Source organism: Schistocerca cancellata, chromosome 7 (genome assembly GCF_023864275.1).
Source record: "Schistocerca cancellata isolate TAMUIC-IGC-003103 chromosome 7, iqSchCanc2.1, whole genome shotgun sequence".
NCBI lineage: Eukaryota > Metazoa > Arthropoda > Insecta > Orthoptera > Acrididae > Schistocerca > Schistocerca cancellata.
Genome location: NC_064632.1, coordinates 115,942,807 through 115,963,252, shown reverse-complemented (window position 1 = coordinate 115,963,252; position 20,446 = coordinate 115,942,807). Strand labels below are relative to the sequence as shown.

The window sequence follows — 20,446 nt, the reverse complement described above, 5'->3', positions numbered from 1 at the left end:
TGCCTCATTAACTAATGCCTGAAGTGCCTTTGGCCCAGTGATACTCTGTATCTTTGACTCTGCCATTCCAACACCTTTATCCTTCATTGATACACAATAAAAATACGTAGTAATTACCAACTCACAGAAAGAAAACAGTTACACCTTGCACCTTATTGTCAAACACGTAGAGTCTCAACATTTACTGTTCCCACATAATTCAGGCAGATCAGCTGGTTCTTATGGTCTAAACAAAGTAACATTCAAGTTAACATAACACTTTCTCTTAGATCTCATGCCTGCCACACACATAGAAAATAAAGTTTCTCGACTCACCCCGCCACACTGATACTGCAGATCACGATTCAGACCTCGCACTGTGTGGATGATGCACACTGTGATGCCCACTGAAGGCAATGTCAGAACTCCTGACCCCACTTTGTAGCCAACCTCAGGAGTGGCGTGGAGTGACCAAGTTGTCAGGGGGCTGGGTGGCCAAGGGGTGATACTGGATGGCATGATGATGTGGCCCAAAAAGAAGTGACTGTCTAAGTTAACACTTTATTTCCAACTTATACATTGGTTCTGCGGCATGGTGGGGAAGCAATCACATTCCTGCCCCACAGGAGTGGGCCAGTAGTCAGTCATCTGGCAACTAGTGTCCGTCCAGATGGCTGCAGTATGTACTGGCGCCCTGCTTTGCCAATTCGGTACCGGGCTTTGTGCCCACGCCTTTACTGTGTGAGCCACAACACCAATGTCAGCAGCATGTGCTGGAATCTTGCTTTGATGAATTACAGCAGCCTGGCGGCCAAGGTGGGCGACAAGGGGCAAGCCCACTGAGTTGTTAGGAGGTGGGTGCTATGTCCTACTGTCTCCTAGCAGGAGTCCGGATGTTGCTGGAGTTGACCGACAGATCTACTTCACTGTGGCTCCAAGTCCAGTGGCCGCACTTAGTGCAGGAAGCAGTTACTTTGGCAGGGTCTCAAAGCAGCAGCTGATGTAGGCCCAGCATGCTGGTGGTACTGCTGGACTGTGAATGACTCTGCTATAAAATCAAGAGTTATTTATATCTGATAGCAGCGCAATTGTTGTGCCAATGCGCCAGTCCTGGTCACATATTGGGCAACACCACTGAAACCCCAATGCTGGTAAGATCGCCTTGCCTGCGCCATGCATTAATGCTGTACTGCTAAGTTACGCTGAGTGAGGGTAGCCCATCTTGTAATAATTTCACAAGCCTGTTGCCTTAACACAGATGTCGGCACACCATGCTTATTGGCGACCAGCGGCTAATGCAGTGTTACACTGCACCTCCTCACAAATTTTTCTCTTAATCTGGTATCAGCGCTACAGAGACTACTTTTGACAGAAATTCTCTGATTTCAGCACAATATACACTGCTTTCAACACACCGTTTGCCTGGTTTGAAATTTACGGAATAACTGCGTTTAATGGTAGTTCAGTTACCTGCAGACTATATGGAAATCGATACGACATACTCCAACAAAGGTATGGTAAAGAAACGTTACAGTTTAGTACTTTATTCATCCTCAGTAAATGTACGAGGGTCACTCCAAAAGAAATGCACACAATTTTTGTAAAAATACAGTTTTCATTCTGCATGTGTGAAAGTTTTACAGTGCGTAGATACATCCTTCCCGCTTGTTTTAAAACTTAGTTCAACCTGTTCCTGTGAGTGGCGCCGTCACAGCATGTCTTCAAGATGGCTACACTTGACGTTCGTCAGAAGCAACGTGCTGTCATAGAATTCCTGTGCTGTGAAAATGAGACAGTGGGAAACATCCACAAGAGGTTGAATAAGGTCCATGGAGATACGCGAATATAGTTACATGTCTTACCCCTTCCAAAGCCAAGAATTTCTTAAAATTTTGGCTAATAAATTGTGGACCATTACCAGTTAATAGACAATGTGGTTTAACCACAACTTGAAAATACGCTTGCAAGCAATGCATTACTGTATTGGTACATGCTTGTTTAATAGGATAAAGTTTAACATACTTTGACCAACATTCATGTTCTTCAGCACCACTTTCCTTAGAAAGAGTTTTAGTATTAAGCGATTCTACTTTCTCTTGTATGGTAGAATTTACCAATTCATGTAATCGTTCCTCCAAATTCGATAACGTTTCAGGTGTGTTAGCTAGTTCTCTAAATTCTTTGCAGTCGTTCTAAAACAGTTACACATTCATTCGCCTCTGAGATTCGCTCTTTAACTTTCTCATTAACTAAATTGCATTGGTTATTGATCTTATCTTCCAACTCCTGAAGCAACTGGGTCAAAGAACTTGCATTGTTAATTAATTTAGCTTCTATTTCCTGTTTGATATGTTTTGTTATCTCTAATTTTAGTTCTTCTTTCGTGTTTTCTACCTTGGCAGACAGTTCATTACTTTTAGACTCTACTTTGTCAGATTGTTCCTTAATATTAGGATCGAGTTTGTAGGATCGTTTCTTAACATTAGAATTTACTTTGTCAGATAATTCCTTAAATTTGGAGTTCATTTTGTCAGATATTTGTTGCAAAATTCTTTAGCCTATTCTGGAGCCTATGCAGTCATTCATCTACTAATGACTGCCATACAATGCAAATATTCTCTATTATGTACTCTCTATTACTGCACAGTTTTATTAAGCACAACAACAGTGAAACACTGTGCCACTGTCTAGACAAAAACAAGTTTTCAAAACGGATTTCTGTATTTTCTGAACACCTTACCCTTTCCAATGAACTGCACTCTTATCCTGTGGCCAATGCAACCGCATGTATGTGGCGATGTACCATGATGAGTTGCATCACCTGGCGCAGCCAGTGTCTCAATTACAGCGATAGGTGGTCTTCACTGTGTCATACAGCAGCATCCCTGCAGCGTTGTCTAGGTACTGCTGCATCCCCACCGATGTCAAGATTCGAAATCTTCTTCTCTGATCCCACTGCAAACTTTTCCTACAAACCCACCGAAAAATTACTTCATCATAATAAAAACATCCTTATATGCATGTGTCGATGTGGTTTACTTGGCACATAGATTTAACTGAAGTTGCCATAATACTTGTACCATAATTGTATGACTTGTCTTCAGATTTCGTGAAGTGTACCGATATTTCTTTTCGATTTCTTCTTAACAGAACGTTACTCAGTTTTACATCCATTCACTTGTAGTTTCTCATTTTGTTTAATCGTTGTTCTTATTAGCAACGCCGAAATTTTTCACTCATTCAATTTCAAGCGTTTACAAATTTATAGTGTTCCATATTCTTCCCTTTGCTCCAACGCTCTGCATACTGCCATGGTCGCGAAACGAAGTGTTTTTCTTTTTGGTTTAGTGTTTTATGTAGTTGCTGGCTCGCTCCTTGATGCTGAAGCTGAGTCAGAAAATTTCATTAGATCTGTCACCCACCGTAATATCTGATGTTTTTACCTTCTTCTTTTAATCTGGTCGCCGTGGTTGATTCTCTTGAAGTAGAGGTTCTGTTAATCAGTGCTTCTAAAACCCCATGTACAGCTGAAGAAATGCTTAACTACTACATGTTCTGCAGCTGTTACTGGAGCAAAAAAAGATAATTGCTACTCATATCACGAGAAATCATGTCCACTACTTTCCTTTTACATACACATATTTCCTTGAATGGGTGTACAGATCATTAGCGAGACTCGTGAATTTGAGTAGAACACAACGTTTCATAATACAAGCACGTCGAAGGCTCAGCACGACAATCCAGATTACACTATATTTCATTTGTCACAAAACGTTCTCATCTTTTGTTTACATTCTTGGAGAGTGTGGTTGCTCTTTGATGGTCAAGCCACCTCTTGCTCAGTAAATGTTTCGCAACTTACTCGCTACCCTTGTACTACACAAGGAGTGTGAAATGTCGTTTGCCTAAACGACATGTAACACTTCGCAGCTTACATTAATTTACAAGTAACACTGTGATACCGGACAGCTGGTGACCTCTTTATTCCCAGTGTAATATGTTTACTGCATCTGCTACTTATAATGCTCTGAATGTACATAGGAAAAGAAAGCCCTTCGCTCAACAGTTTAAATTGTTTTTGAGCCTTAGTCACGGTACTTCGAGGCAACAGTTGCTGTAAATATAACTTTTCCTATACTTAATTTCGTACTCAGACTTTGTAGAATGGTGCACGATCAGCCATCGCCGGCCGAAGTGGCCGTGCGGTTAAAGGCGCTGCAGTCTGGAACCGCAAGACCGCTACGGTCGCAGGTTCGAATCCTGCCTCGGGCATGGATGTTTGTGATGTCGTTAGGTTAGTTAGGTTTAACTAGTTCTAAGTTCTAGGGGACTAATGACCTCAGCAGTTGAGTCCCATAGTGCTCAGAGCCATTTTGAACCATTTGATCAGCCATCATTCAATGATTGAGTCAATAATAACACTGTTGCATTTACAAGGGATTTTATTTACGTCAAGAATAGCTTTAAATCTCTGACGCAGAAATACATTTCCTATTTCTATTTAATTGTAATATTTGCACTAAATAATCAAACTAAAAACTTATTATCATTCCGCTAAAGTATAAATACCTTTATAATATTGACATTTCTGCATTAATGAATAACTCTGCAAACTCATCCTCTCAATTACAATATGGTGCTATTCTTAAATTTTTCTGTGGTTTCAGAAGATGACTGCATGAACGCTACATGACATGCAGGACAGAGACACACACCAGTGGATAGAGCATATCTCCAAGCTTTTAACCCATGTTACAGGGCAAACGTTATTATGACAGTCAAAACTCTTGCCATACATGCCCCAACGAGTCATGGTTAATACCAGGGCCTGTATTAATTATACTCCCTTGCAATTCTTCCAGTGGAGGCAGGAACACACGATATTTAACATAACTCTAGAAAAGGAAATCACATGCAACTAAGTTGTGTGACTGCAGGGGCCACTCAAGAAGAGGACGGCACATACAATACAGTGCTGAGGCAGTTCGGTATTGAGGTAATCACGAACATCTGACAGAAAGTGTGGTCTTATTTAAAATAAAGTCTCCACTGTCTTGCTGTAATTGTGCGATAAGTCTTTGCTACAGTATGTCCAGGTACACGGAACCAGTTACAGTTTTCTCCACAAAGAAAAGTAGTTCACAAACTTTTAAAGGGGACATGGAAGAAAATACCTTGACTTTAGATGAATTAGCGACGTGGTCCACAGTCTTGTGTCGGTGTTCTGTGCCCCAAACGTGCACGTTACAATGATTCACCTTTCCACACCAATTCAATGTGGCATCACTAAAAATCTACTTCTGTGAAAACTGTCTTCCTCTAGTAGCTGCTGCAAGTCATTTGAAAAGTCAGAACATTGCTTACTGTCCCGAGTAGTCACCACATGTAAGTATTGCAGGTAATATGGTTTTACATCCAGATGTTTGAATAGAATATGCCAAACAGTTGACTGTGGTATCTGTAGTTCTCTGTTCGCACGTTTTGTCGATTTGTTCAGGCCCCTGACGAATGATTCCAGCACACACTCCACTCTACCTGCTGCTGATCATGTACAGCCTGTTTCCTTCACACCACATAAGTTGCCAGTCTCACAAAATATTTTGTACCTCCCATTGACTGTTTTGCCTGTTTGAGCTTTTTTGTATTAAATCGTCGCTGAAACATCGCAACTGATGCACATTTAGCGGATTCAAGGACACAAAACGCTAGGTTTCGATACGCCTGGCCCTTGTTGGTGCGCTCTGTAACTATGCTGAGGCGTGTATTATGAATCAAAACTTAGAGACAAGCTCTGTTCACTGATATGTTTCTCTTTCTCTTTCTGTTTGTCTTTAACTTTTCATGTAGTTGTCTTCTAAAATCGTGGAGATACACATGAATAACCTTCCACTTTTGAATACCTTGCTTTGCTGGAAATGTCGCTGTGTTGCTTTGATACATGTAAGTGATTCTACAGGTTTGCTGGAAGTGACAACGAGATTCGTATCAGGAAGTTTAAGAACATATTGCGACTTTAAAAAGTTATTTCTTCACTTAGTTGGACATAAAGCCCATTTTTTGCCATGGTGCGAACTACTCACATGCATAAATGAACGACTGGGGACATGTGTTGTTTAATGAATTCATCTGGTAGCAACTGCAGAAGCTCGTGGACAGTGATGGGAGGATGTTCACGTCACCATTAAGTTAAACGGTTTTTAACTTTTCTGACTGTAATATAAGCTGGCATTACAGTGGGACCACAATCTATGACCAGCAGTCACGAAAGTCTATAGGACAAGAAAATGGCAATCTTTTGACAGCTGCTGCAGTGCTGGTACTCAAAGCATCTACTCTGTAGTAACAGAGGAGTTGTATGATATCAACTGAAAAATTACTATTTTTAATGGTGTAATTTCCCTGTTATTTTCCAAAACAAAACTAATATCCTGTCTTCCTGCTAATGTTAACATGTAATAACAGAATCAGGGCGCAATGTACAAAAACAGTTCATATTTACCAAGTCATATTTGTACCATCAAAAATCCTTTAAGAAGTAAAATGAATTGTAACCCAACGCTTTAGGCTCAAAAGGAAATGCTAATAAGTACATCCACATGTCTGGAATGTACTTTCGGGTATGTTTCATTTTATTTAATTATTTTTGCCTCAAATGAAATGAGTGCCACATCTAAATGAATTAGTGTAAACTCTATAATTGAATCTGTATGCCAGGCACTTACTGCTGCATTCGATACTCCTCTATCCATGGTGTCCACAGAGCATTGCAATTTTTGCTTCCCATTCTTCAATACAGGTACAGGGGATCCGTTGGGTAGTTTTCATTTGAATGAAACAGATGTGGGTTCTTGGGAGTATCAAACCCTGATGTCATTATATTCCATACGATTTTGTCCTTATCTGATTCATAAACTGGCTGTCTCAAAATGGAGAGCACAAATTTAATATCCTCCTTCACAATGTCATTCCATCTCATCGCAATACGCCATATCCAGCTCCTGAGATGTGAAAATAAAAGATTGCTCTACGAGAAAAAAACATTCTGGATGCATGTTGCACCAAAAAACGTTTCAAACTATCAGTGCACTGTAGATGACTATCTCTTCAATTATATGCTGATTATAATTCTGATTTCTAGTACAGTTCATACTGTCACAATAAGGTCTGTAATACAGCTTTATTTGAATGTGCTTGTGCACTCTATATACGCAACACACAATCGTTTTTCATTGTGTGTATAGAAGCTACCTGATTGGGAGCACTGCAGTAGTGAAGTTGCAGAAATACTGTGTAAGTCTGGCTTAATTCAGTAGAATTTCACTACCTGTTTTTGCAGTGTCTAATTTGACAAACAACATACTTCTGAGGAGCTGCTTCGATAGATTCTTGCTTGGTGTCTCTATATCGAGCAGCAATTTCACTCATAAGAATCTAAAAAAATAGGTAATGCAGAGAAAATGCACAAAATACGCATTACTTCCTTTTAAGTAACTACACTGCTGGCCACTGTAAATGCAACACCAAGAAAGGCAAGAGGTGGCACAACAAAATTTATTTTGTAGATAACATGTTGACCAAGTATCGAATGATTACGTTTACAGACGTCTGTGACATGTGGTTCCTGCCAGAATCAGTAGCCAGAGTAGCCGCCATTGTTGGAGATCACCGCTGCCACACGTCTCGGCATTGAGTCAAAGAGACGTTGGATGTGTTCCTGGGGTACAGCAGCCCAAGCAGCTTCCACACGTTGCTAAAGATCATCTGGTGTGGCAGCTGGGGATGTAATCTGGGTCACTCGTTGAGCAACCATGGACCACATGTTTTCTATCGGCGAAAGATCCGGAGAGCGAGCCGGCCAGGGAAGCAATTCAATCTGGTTATTGACGAAGAACCTTTGGACAATGCGTGTCACGTGTGGTCGCGCATTATCCTGTTGAAATGTGGCTGTGGCCGAGCCCTGAAGGTAAGGAAGGACAACTGGCTCCAGCACCTCGGATATGTAGCGCCGGCTATTTCAAGTACCGGCAATGCGTACTAGAGGCGTGCGAGAGTAATATCCAATACCGCCCCATACCATAATACCCGGCGCAAGACCAGTGTGGCGGTGCATACTGCAGCTGTCCAGCATCCTCTCTCCACGGTGTCTCCACACTCGAATCCGACCTTCGTGGTGCTGCAGACACAAGCGTGCCTCGTCAGTAAAGACAACGTCATTCCATTCTGCCGTCCACATCCGTCTGTCATCACACCATTGGCGACGGAGACGTCTGTGGTTTGCGTCAATGGTAGACGAAGCAACGGACGTCTTGCGGACAGACCACTCTGCTGTAAACGGCGTCGAATGGTACGCGCAGACACTGGATGATGCGTTACAGACGCAATGCGCTGTGCTATGGTTTGGGATGTCACTGAGCGATCCGTCACTGCCATGCGCACAATTTGCCTATCAGTACGTGCAGTGGTGCACCGAGGTGAATGCGATCGACCACGTCGGTCCGTCGTACCTTCCTGCATCCAACGGTCACATATCCGCATTACAGTTGTTTGGTTTCGTCCAACACGACTAGCGATTTCTCTGTATGATAATCCACAATCTCGGTAAGCCACTATCCTTCCTCTGTCGAACTCGGATACTTGATCAAAAGATGTTCGCTGTTGTCTACGAGGCATAACTGATCGTCTTGTGAAACAACCACAAGGTAAACACACGTGCCGAACGTACACTCGTCGAAATCGCCAAGCCTTAAATGGCGCTATGAGGTGGCGCCACAGGCGCGCGTGATGTGCGTCTGCTCTGAAATTCTAATCAGTTGCATATCTCATCGCTGCAAACTCATGGTGTAAATTTCACTTGATTCGGATGCTTCCTTCAGGGTGTTGCATTTACGGTGGCCAGCAGTGTATCTTAAGAATTTTATGGCAGGATGAAATTTTGCGTGGTAATGTTTGAAACTGTTACATGCTTCTACTTCATGCTTTTTTATCATTGCAGTTTCTCATAAAAAAAACAGACAAAAGCTAGAATCAGCTACATTAGAACGAAATATGATCTCACATCGAAATAGGTCGTATTAGACTTATTTTCAGCTGAACTGTGGAGGGAAGCAATATGTTTATAGCTGTTAATCTTTACAATGGTTTTATGTTTTGTAATTCCTTCCACTGATAATCTGTACAAGTATAATTACTCATATATTACAGTATTGTAGCACTTGTCCTTACAGGGGTAATATCCACATTTTCACACACATCTGTAAAACTTTTAATCGCACTTTTTGCAAATCAGTCTTCATTTCTCGTATCAATAACTAGCTTTCCAATACACCTTCTTTCATTTGGATCCTTCCCAGAAGGAGATTTAGTTCATTAATTAAATAATGTGATAGATTGGGGAAAAATCTAGGAATCGAACCTTCACATAGTTTTGGAGGAGTAAACCCTTCAACGCTTCCTCGCAGAACTGTACAAGCATCAAATGTTGTCATGTCCTCTTCTTCCGATGCTTAGTGCTGACTAAGGGTCTCTTGGAAAGCATCCAACTTTTCCTCGGAATTTCTCTGTATGTGTCCGTTTACTGCTTGCACATCCTGAGACATAGTAGTTATGTGGCATCTGAATAATATCATTTAACTGATAATAATACAGGTTTACCATGGATAATGCGCCACCTTGTACTAACATGTTACATCCATGCAGTTCATTATATGGCTTTACACTCTCACACTAGCCTTAAATATCTTTTCTATAATAACAAATCAGTCAGGGAACGTACCTTTACAGTCGCATCAGTGGCCTTTGGATATCTAGGGAAGCAGTTTACCAGATGTTGCACATTTCACAACAATCAAAGTCAAAACGTTCATTACTCGTATTTCCATGAACGCAGTACTACATAGTTAGTATGTGGCCTTAACAGCGTTGTACATATTATGGCTTGGGTTGTGTAAAGTAGGTCGTAGGAGTGCAGCCTTTCTCGAAGCCAGTTCTACGGCCAGTGCTGACGGTAAGAGGGGGTGGGGGTGGAATGCGATGCATGTATGTGCAAGTTTTATATACCTGTGGAAGCCAGGCACATGTTATCTCTGAAACGCGCGTTGTTGCAAAGACATAATTTAACGCCAAGTAGCACAGCGGTGTGTGCCTCCGCTACGGTGTAATATGTGAGGTTAAGTTAGTCATAGGGAATCATGTCACAGACGACAAGAAGTGACGATTCTCTTTTGGAAGAAAGAATCGAAAAAATAAGGAAAAACAACGAAAGAATTCAACGAAGATATTTGGTTAGAAAATTAAAAATTATTTGCATGATTACATTACCTCTTTGCCAATAAAAACGGACTTTTGCGTAATATCTTAAGTTCGTGTGCATAATGAAAAACACGGAAATCTTTAGATGAGTATTGGATATTTATTGCTACTGCCCGCAATAAAGCATGTTGGAGTTACAATTGTACTTACACTGAAGCTGCATGTATATTCTAAGAAATTTAACCAAATTTGACATCAGATACTTCAGTAAACTAGCATACGATCGACGAGACCGATGTAGGCCATTTGTGGTACCGCTTTTTGTTGAGGCGCGAGAGAAATAACACCATGTGATGACTGAATACAGTAGTCTCTCTGTTCTGTTCTCAGATGCATCACCATACACCATTTTATATACTTATTTTGCGACGTCTGTAAAATAAAGGAAACTACAATAGTTAGTAACGTCGCAGACCCTAATATCGAGAAGGAAAGCATGACACATTATTACCTTATAATAAAAGTGGTCTAGCTGAAGTCACCGGGAAGGGCAATAGCACAGTAATTTTGAATTAACTACGAAAAATATTAAGTAATAATGACGCATCGTATTACAACTATCGAATTTGCTGCCTTCTAATGTGTTGTACCTTTTATTTCCGAAATTGATTGGGTCCGGTAGAGATGAGTAACATACATTTGGAACCTAGTGTATCATTAGCCCTTAGTATCCTTAGCTTCTTATGTTTTCTTAAACTTATGCGTTTTAAATATTGTAAACACGGGTACATCTTGCATATTTATTTCATGTTTTCATTAACCGTGAATTCATACTATAATACCCCTGTCTTCTTGAAAAGAAACTACTCTACCTTGTTGTTGAATGGTGACAGAGAGCAGCATAACATGCTGTTAACACAGATTTGTTCGTTTTTGAATTCTCAGTAAAGCGATAAGGTTAATCTTACTTCTTATGGAGCACAGTTATATCACTTTGAAAGAAAATCTAGCGAATGGTGAACATTTCTAAAGGAACCTTAGCATGTAACTCCTATTTATCCATTGCGTTTTATGTAATGTGATCTACATCCCACCTGAATGCAAAATCATCAAGAAGAAAACCCACAGAGATATTGAGTGGGTCAGGGGATACATTAAAGCAAAACTTCTCTTAGAAACAAATTTTCCCCCTGTATTGACCAGTAAACTATCACTTTATCGACTAATATTATTTGTGTTTATGAAGCTCAGTGTGAACTTCTAAATGCCATTCAGTAAAGTGTAAGGTTAGTATCAACTTTTGACTGTAAATTCCTCAGTTACATTTAACAGCTGCTCTTATAATTTACTTGCATCGTTTACATATAGGGGCCTATGTGCAAAATAACATTTGTATCAACAAAGACCTGTTTGCAACACGTTATTAGTTTTTATGTAGGTTTTCAACATTTACTATTTGCCATACAGTTTAAAGAAATTTTTAGTCTTTTGAAATTAGGTTATTGGATATTTTTTAGGAGTGGCTGATGAGGTATTTACTTAATTCATAGGGATTTCCAATTTCTAGCTATATGTTATGTGGAAACTTGGTTGAAGACATTTGCACCAGAGTAAATAGCTTCATACTAATCCACAGAGAAGAATGCAAAGTCTACAAAAAAATTATTTTGGGCCTTGTAACATGTTCATGAAAATTACAGTTCTGCTGTAACCACTTTTTATTATCAGCAACAAATTCCTATAAATGTACTGAGAAGTGAGTGTAAAAATGTCAAGACCCTTAAGAAGCTCTATCTGCAGGATCTGCAGTTGCCTACTTCAGCCACTATTGTTATTGATTGCTTTCACTAATGAAATACTTTATTTGCTTTAGGTGTATTGCTCCATAAGATAATTCCAAAAAACTGGGAATGAAAATATGTCACCACCCGTGTCTTTAGGTAAATACGGTGAAATATTATTAAGTGCAAAAAAAGCTGAAATAAGCTTTCTGATGAGTTTTTCCATGTGCGTCTATTTTCACTTATTATCCATTTGGACACCGAGATAATTTACACCCACTGTTTGATTAGGGGTATGACCGATAATGTCAACATAAAGTATTACCTGTGAAATAGTTTTAGGGCTGTTAGCTACACTGTATTTGACATTGTTTAGTTTGCACTCTTGATACACAGGAGATAGATACTCAGGTGACAGAGTATGTGAAGAATGAAATTTCTTTTTAGATTAGTTGAAATCACTGGAACCCCCCCCCCCCCACCCCCTTGCCCCTCTCCTCCCAGTATAAAAATCTTCCAGCTAAACCAATCGTTTCAACAGAATGGTTGGCAAATCCCTGGAGTGAGAATCTCAAAAATATTTGTTGCCTGAGTAATTCCAAAGCTCATGCGTCTCACTGAAAGCATTCATCATCACACCGTAATAGGAACTGAGACATGGTTGAAATCTGAAATGGAGAGTAGGGACACTTTTGACAACATGTGGACTGTGCTTTAAAACATGTATTTTAACCAACAACTGTTTTATGTAACGCTTATATGTCATCTACCAGTTTTGGTCATAGACAATCAGCACCGGGTGTAAGGTAAAACAGACCAATTAAAAACATTTCCCCTTTTCCTTTTAAGCTGATACAGCATCAAGGTTGTCACAGTGTTTTTAACTGATGTGTTTTGCCTTACATCCAGTGATGATTGTCTATGACCAAAACCGGTACATGACATACACATTAAATAAAACAGCTGATGGTTAAAATGCATTTTCTAACAACTTAATGGTTGTTGGCTCTCATCTCATGGAAACATTAAATTTGGAATGTGTGTCAGAAAGAGAGATTAGACTTCTGAGGAGGAGTATTTATAGTAAGAAGCAGAAACATTGGGTTTAACAAGGTACAAAATGAATCTGACTGCAATCTGATATGATATTGCAGTGCCTATGTTATTCTGATTATGAAGCCAAGTTCCCTTGGACATGCGTGCATGTCCAAAGGAACAGGAACTGCGGCAACTACAACCATTATGAAATAGATTAAATGAATTCCCAATTGCGATTAAGGACAACCATCAACTGCAGAATGAAATGACAATGAAAATTAGTGCTGGGCCAGGACTCGAACCCGGACTTCCCGATTATCGCAGGCAGTTGCCTTACCATTTGGCTATTCCTGCACAACTCATGGCCAGATCCAAACTTTCGTATGTTGTCAATCATGCGTCTGCGACCTTCACTCGTACATCCATTGTGTATATATCTGTACAGGTCAGACATTGCACTTGAAAGTTGGTTGCCCGGTATTGGCAAACAAATATGAAATTGCAGTGTCTGTGTTATTTTGACTAGGATGCAAGCTTACTTTGAACATGCATGCATGCATGTCATAGGTGCATGGTTGATGGCCAATGGAAATTTAGGTCTGGCCATGAGTCATGCACAGATAGCCAAATGGTAAGGCAGCCACTCATGATAAGTGGGAAATCTGGTCCCAGTCTGACACAAATTTTCATTGTCACCATTCCTTTCTACAGCTGATGGTTGCCTTTATTTACAATTGCAAATTCATGTAATGTATGCAATCTAATATGCATGAGAGGAATCGGGCTCGGTGGACTTAGATTAATAGTTGCCTCAATTAACTAGTATGTATAAGTATAATAGTATATTACATATTCTGGCTTCAGACAGACCTGATCGAAATGATAGTGTCACAGGTCTGATGTCACCAAAGACGAAAAGGACACCAAGAAAATAAGGAGAGTGTTGATGTTCGGTCAAACAGTTGGACAGTCTCCATAAACTTACACAGAACAATTTTGGTTAAATGTGAATGAAGCTATAACTGTCAATCGTAATGAATAAGTAAAGTAAAGTAATAAAAGACAACAAACACAACTTTTTTGCCACCATTTGGAGAATGTTACAAAAACGAATACTATTACTTTTGTGTTATAGATGGGATTGCCAGGAAATTGATAGATAAAACTTACTAGCAACTCGTGCATCTGTAAAAAGGACCACACATGAAGACTATAAAAATTTTCACTCTCATAACCTGGTGAAATGTTTGTCATAAAATCCTAGGAATGTCTGGTCACAAGTACAGTCAATGCACTTGTCAAAACTTTCCATTTGATCTCTTGAGAATCTGTCTGGTGAAAATGAAGTCAACAGACATAAAGCAGAAATATTAAATACAGCTTTCAAAAAAGGGATTCATCCGAAAAGGACACTCCCATACCAACGGCTGATTCACAATGGTTGTTGTTACTAACAATGACAGAGAAAAATAATTAAGATTACTTAAAGTAAACAAGGCGCTAAGCCATGATGGATTTACAGTTAGATTTTACATTTAATGCACTGTTGAATTAGCTGTAGTTCTAACTCACATTTGTTGAACATACGTTGTGCAGTGACTCATCCTCCATGGTTGGAAAATAATGCAGGTGACTCTTGTTTCCAAAAAGGGTAAAACATCAGGTCCACAGAATTACATAATAAATTTGTTGATTTCCTTCTGTTTTAGGAACATAGAGCATATTCTTGCTGATTTCCTTCTGTTATAGGAACTTAGAGCATATTCTGAGCTCAAATGCTATGATGTTTCTCAAAGAAAGCAATCTTTTCTCAAAGAATCATCATGGATTTAGCAAAAACCTCTTGTATGATTACAACTTGCTTTATTCATGTATGATATTTTTAAAAAAATAAGAGCAAGTGAACAGCGAGAGTCTGTCTTCCCAGATGTCAAAAAGGTGTTCTGCAATATATCATATCTTTGGCTGTTAACCAAGATACAGTTATATGGGATATTTTTGCAGATACGTGACTGGCACAATGAATATTTGACTAAAAGGACTCATCATGTTATATTGGGTGGCAAATGTTCAGGAACAAATATACACCTCTGGCTGTGTTCCAAGGAACCTTAGTAGCACTTCCTATGTGTTCAATATATGTAGACTAATTAATTATCATATAAATCAGCAGCACTATAAGTTTGTTTGCTGTTGATGTTGTTGGCTGCAGGAAAACATTGTTGGGCGATTGTAAGGAAATGCTGAAAAACTTGGACAAAATTTCCATAATGTGTAATAAATGACAGCTTTATTCATATGTGGATAAATGAAAGATGATGCCTAGGACAAAGAGAAAGAACCCAGAAGTATCCAATTACAAGATTAGTGGTGAATATCATGACCATGTCACACAGTATAAGTGTTCAGGGGATAATTCTATGAATCAGTATGAAATGGGACAGATATGTAAAATCAGGAATTTTGAAGATGACTGAGGGACGTAAACTTTTTGGAAGAGTTTTAGGAAAGTGCAATACATCTGTAGAGCTGTAGAGGAAATTACATAGAAGATACTAGTGCAGCTAATTCTACAGTATTGTTACCGGTGTTGGGAATCCTCCTCAAGTGGGCATGATTATAGATATTGAACAGATCCAAAGAGCACGTGTTTTTAGAAGAATGTGAAATCATTATGCTGCCATCATCACACATCTCATTTTCCCCCTCACTAAATATGAATGATATTGGACAGAGAAACTGATATTATCACAAAATAGCTTCTGCCATGCACTGTACAGTGGCTTGTGCAGTACATATACATAGATACATGTTTGTGTTATCCAAAAACAACACAAACTTTGAATTGGCCTAGTCCTTCGAAGCCATGGTAAGACAGTTTGTGTTGGTTAAGAAGAGTGAACATGGAACTGATCCTTATTGGTCTCCACATATTATGTTAGTTTCATTGCAGTGACATAGTCTGTCAGTGTGACCATCAGCTTTGTTTACACAGGTAGGATGACTGGCAGTAACGATATAACATTTTAGCTCATCAAGTAGAGGTTTATGGTCCATACAGTCAAATGCTTTAGGATAATTTTTAAAACAATGGAGAATTCAGGATGGAATCTAACAATATAATGAAAAGGATAGTTGCTACTCACCATAAAGTGGAGATTCTGAGTTGCAGAAAGGCACAACAAAGAGACTGTCAGAAAGTTAGCTTTAGGCCAACAAGGCCTTTGTAAAAAATAGACAACATATACACTCACACAAATGCAACTCACACACACATGACCACAGTCTCTGGCAGCTGGAGCCTTTGACAAAGGCTGTGTTGTCCAAAAGCTAACTTTCTGCAATTAGTATCTCCATTTTTTTTATTGGTGAGTAGCAACTGTACTTTTCATTATATTTGTCTGGTTCGCAGTCGTGACTTCATTTGTGGGGTCTTTCATGGATTTCTTTGTGGGCAGTCTTTTATTAAAGCCAGAATGAGAGTCAGTTGTTGTTCTGCTCAGAAAATATGAACCAGCATTATGTCATAGGCCACTTTCACAAAAACCCCTGAATAGACTGGAGGAAGTGGAGTAGGTCTGTAATTATATTTGGTTTGCTTATCTCCAGTCTCATAGATGGGTGCTGCTGTAAAATTCTTGAGCCTGTCAGAAGATATGTCCTGAGTCATTGATTGATTACAAAGATAGAATAGTGCTGTCTAGTGAGCGCAAGATTTTAATACTGTGCCAGAAACAAAATCACAGTCAGTAGCATTACCATTATTACGATCTCCTTATAGACTGCACTTTTGAAAGTAATGTTGTCGTTTACATAAACAGTTTCTGCTGAATTAAAACTAATGCTTCTGTGTGTGGTAGTTTAGTTGTATGTGAAATTTAATTCCTGTCACTGTTTTTGTTTAATATTGTTCCAAATTGTTATTAATTTATTCTTTTGAGCATAGTACAAATGTTTCACCTTTTTTTAAATACCAGTAACAGACTGGAACCTATCAAAATACTGATGTTAATGGAGTTTCTATCTTTTTATTACGACATGTCCTCTGACTTAGGTGGAGCTATCTGTTCCTGGCAGAATATACTTAAATCCCAGGTATTATCCATGCCTTGTTCTTGACTATGTTTAGCTCTGCTCCATTTTGTTTTAGGGGAACACCAGATTCTAAATGCTGTGGGAATATATATAAAGCTGTATTTTCACTCTGCATTTTCTGATGTATAAATCTTTCACCACTTTTCTTCCTGTAATTTAACTTCGAACTTTGTGATCTAGTATTTTTTATGTTTTATGATATAATAGTTTTCTTCTATAATTTGGATGTGACTAATCAGTATATTTCATTGTAAATATTTAACCATACTGGTCAAATTAATCATCAACTATTGCTTTTTCATCTAAATCAACTAAGGTAATTGTGTTCTTACATTTCCCAGTACACTTATTCTTTAATTATTTTGTTGGGTATAATAAAGATGGTTTCAACTGAACTGACGTTTGTACAATCGCTGTACAAAACACAAAATTAATTTTTATGTTGAAGTTTCCTCATTGTCTAGGATTTGCACTGGAGTTGTCATCCTACTGTGAGAGTATTCAGCAAGCTCCTATCTAACAGAAAACAAGAAACTGGGAACGCCTACCAATCCAATAAGCAAATTAAAAACATTTCACTTTATCCACTTCTGCAGATTATCCGACTGTCTAGATTAACACATTGAAATTTACTGTTAGCTACATTGCAAGTAGCAGTGTTCATTATGCAGCTGCATGTCAAAAAATTGTAGGCCTGTACTGTAGACAGGTTCTGTGCTTACAGATGAAGGCTGCCATCAGAAGATAAACAACAGTTATTAAATATAACTGACACAGCAGCAGCTTTTTTAAAGTAGTGACTTTCCTTCTAATTTACTAGGTTACATTTAGCTGGTGTAAACACACTACAGTGATAATTTATGGAAATATTGAACCAGCCGATCCCATCCATGATGTCATAAAAATGACAGACATAAATATCTCATTGAAATCCAATGTGCATTATAATACATACATTAACAAGAATTGTGGTTATTCTCAAGTCATCACATTCACTGACCAACTCACAACCAGAGTTCCACCTTTCAAACTAACCTAGACAGTAGACTACCTTATAGATCAACAATTCATCACAAATTTTATTACTGATTCATATTTGTTGGCTTTCCCAACTGACAATCAAACGCACGTTACACACAACAGGTCTGTCACCACAAGCCATCTTCCAAAACATAATATAGAAGCCAAATAAATATTATGAATATTCTTTTCTATCTCTGTGTGCACAGGACACCACACGCCACAACATAAGTACTTCACAGGTCAAAGTTCATGTTCGGTATCGATAGGTTTGACTTACCCACCTTATTTTTTATATTGTGCACAGATTAAATTTCTATGACTTGCTTGTCTTTTGTTAACTTATACTTCAATTTGTTTGTCACTGAAGATTATCCTTCTCGATGGAATCTATGGAACACAAACTGTAAATTGCTTTAACACTATTTTCTTCAATCTTTGTGTGGAATGCAAAACTGGACTTCAACAACTCCCGGTGTCATATATAAACAGCGATTCTCCGCTATGGTGGTACTGCATTCAAAGACTCGATATCTGTTAATAAGTAAGGCCTGAGCCTTAACTCCACTTTTTTGTATATGTAGTCACTCTCTCTTTCCTCTTATTGATTGTACAGTAGTATCATATTAGCTTTTATCCATCATTTCAGTGATTTCCATGTGATAAGTTGGTGAGCACAACTTCTGGTGACATCCCATTATCCCTTTCATTCTTCTGTGTACGTGGGTATTAGAAGTTTGTCAGTATCTCATTGTGCCTGTTGTTGACACTGAACCTGTTGTTGACAAGATATGAAACCTAAAACAATTAGTAATTTTTTTATGACCTAATATTTATGACTGGAATATGTTAAAAAAGGTTTGTAATTTAACTGTGCTGTTTGTCACTACTTCCAGGAAGTGGAAGCTGATAAACAGAATGCTGCAAAATTAAATGCTCTGGTCCAGCTATCTCCTCCACATGAAGATGAAGAACCACGGTTCAGTCATCCAAGATTACCAAAGAAGTCTGAGAGGGACGTGCATGAGCAAGGTCAGGAGAATGAACTAAGTTATTCACCGAGAGCCTCAGCTCGTGAACATAATCGATTTGGTCCATCAGCACAACCATATACCAGCACAAAAAGCCACAGTTTCTCGCAGGTAAAGTTATATTTGTTGTTTTTGTTTCCAATTATGTAATATAAAGTTTCAAGGAACTTTAGTAGTCTTCAACCGGTGTTCTTGGTGTTTTCTGGTGAAATAATTTCAGAAGAACCTTTTGGGAACTGTTTACAGCTTCGTTACTGTGTCATTAGACGTTTGATTCTCTTTCTGTATTAGTCTTTTGTTGTATTCACATTTGTTGTTTATTAATACTGTTAATAATAGCAGTTACTTCCCTTGTAGAGTAAGTTTGTGATTATTGTAGTCAGGTTTTTAACATCTTCTTATTGTAGTTGCGGAATTTAGAAAAAGTAAAATTTTACCATGAGTGAGAAGTGTGGGCTTTGCCGTAGGTTCGTGAGTAGTGGATTGTGGTGTGAGACTTGTTCGAAGTATTTTCACTGGGGGGAATGCAGTGGGGAAGCTAGTGGGGATTCTGGTGAGATCCTCTCCTGGAACTGCAGGTTATGTAGCAAGAGTAAATTGATAGAGGAGCAGGAGCGTAAGATATGTGCCCTTAAGGTGCAGTTGAAAAACGCACAGGAGCAGCTAGATAGGATGAGGAGGGAGAAGGGGGTTGGGGAATGGGAGCTGGCTGTTGGCAAGAGATCTGCTAGGAGAAGAAGATTTTCAGATAGTTTTACTATTGGTGTTTACAATAGATATGACCAACTGTCAGAGTCTAGTGGAGAGGAATCTCTAGTCTAGATGTAGGAAGTATGCAGCAGACCTCAGTAGTTACGGTGGCTAGAACAGTTGCAAAGTCGAAGAGGAAGAAGAAGGTTCTGCTGTTAGGTAGTTCTCATGGCAGAGGTGTAGGCCAGCAGTTGCAGGAAGTGCTCGGGAGTGAGTACCAGGTCACCAGCATTGTGAAGCCTAATGCAGGGTTGGCTCAGGTGACTGTTAACATAGGGGGGTTATGTAGGGATTTTACTAAAGAGGATCAGGTAGCGATTGTGGGTGGGGCTGATAATAGTATTGATAGGGATGGGGAGTATAACATAGATGGTGACCTGGAAAAGATAGCCACTCAGACTGGCAACACGAATGTGCATTTCGTGGAACTGTTTCAGCGTCACGATCAACCTCATCTTAATACAGCCGTCAGGCGTAATAACATGAGACTTGGGGGTGCGCTGA

At 39.1% G+C, this 20,446-nt stretch overlaps 1 protein-coding gene across 1 annotated transcript in view; it reads left to right on the top strand.

The window, feature by feature from the left end:
* Positions 1-10,085: 10,085 nt before the first annotated feature.
* Positions 10,086-20,446, top strand: part of LOC126091906 (uncharacterized) — a 191,540-nt gene continuing 181,179 nt past the window's right edge. The window contains exons 1-2 of the mRNA XM_049907210.1: positions 10,086-10,259; positions 19,058-19,303. Of these exons, the coding sequence (XP_049763167.1) occupies positions 10,167-10,259; positions 19,058-19,303 (339 nt within the window). The 5' untranslated portion in view covers positions 10,086-10,166. The remainder of the gene's footprint in view (positions 10,260-19,057; positions 19,304-20,446) is intronic.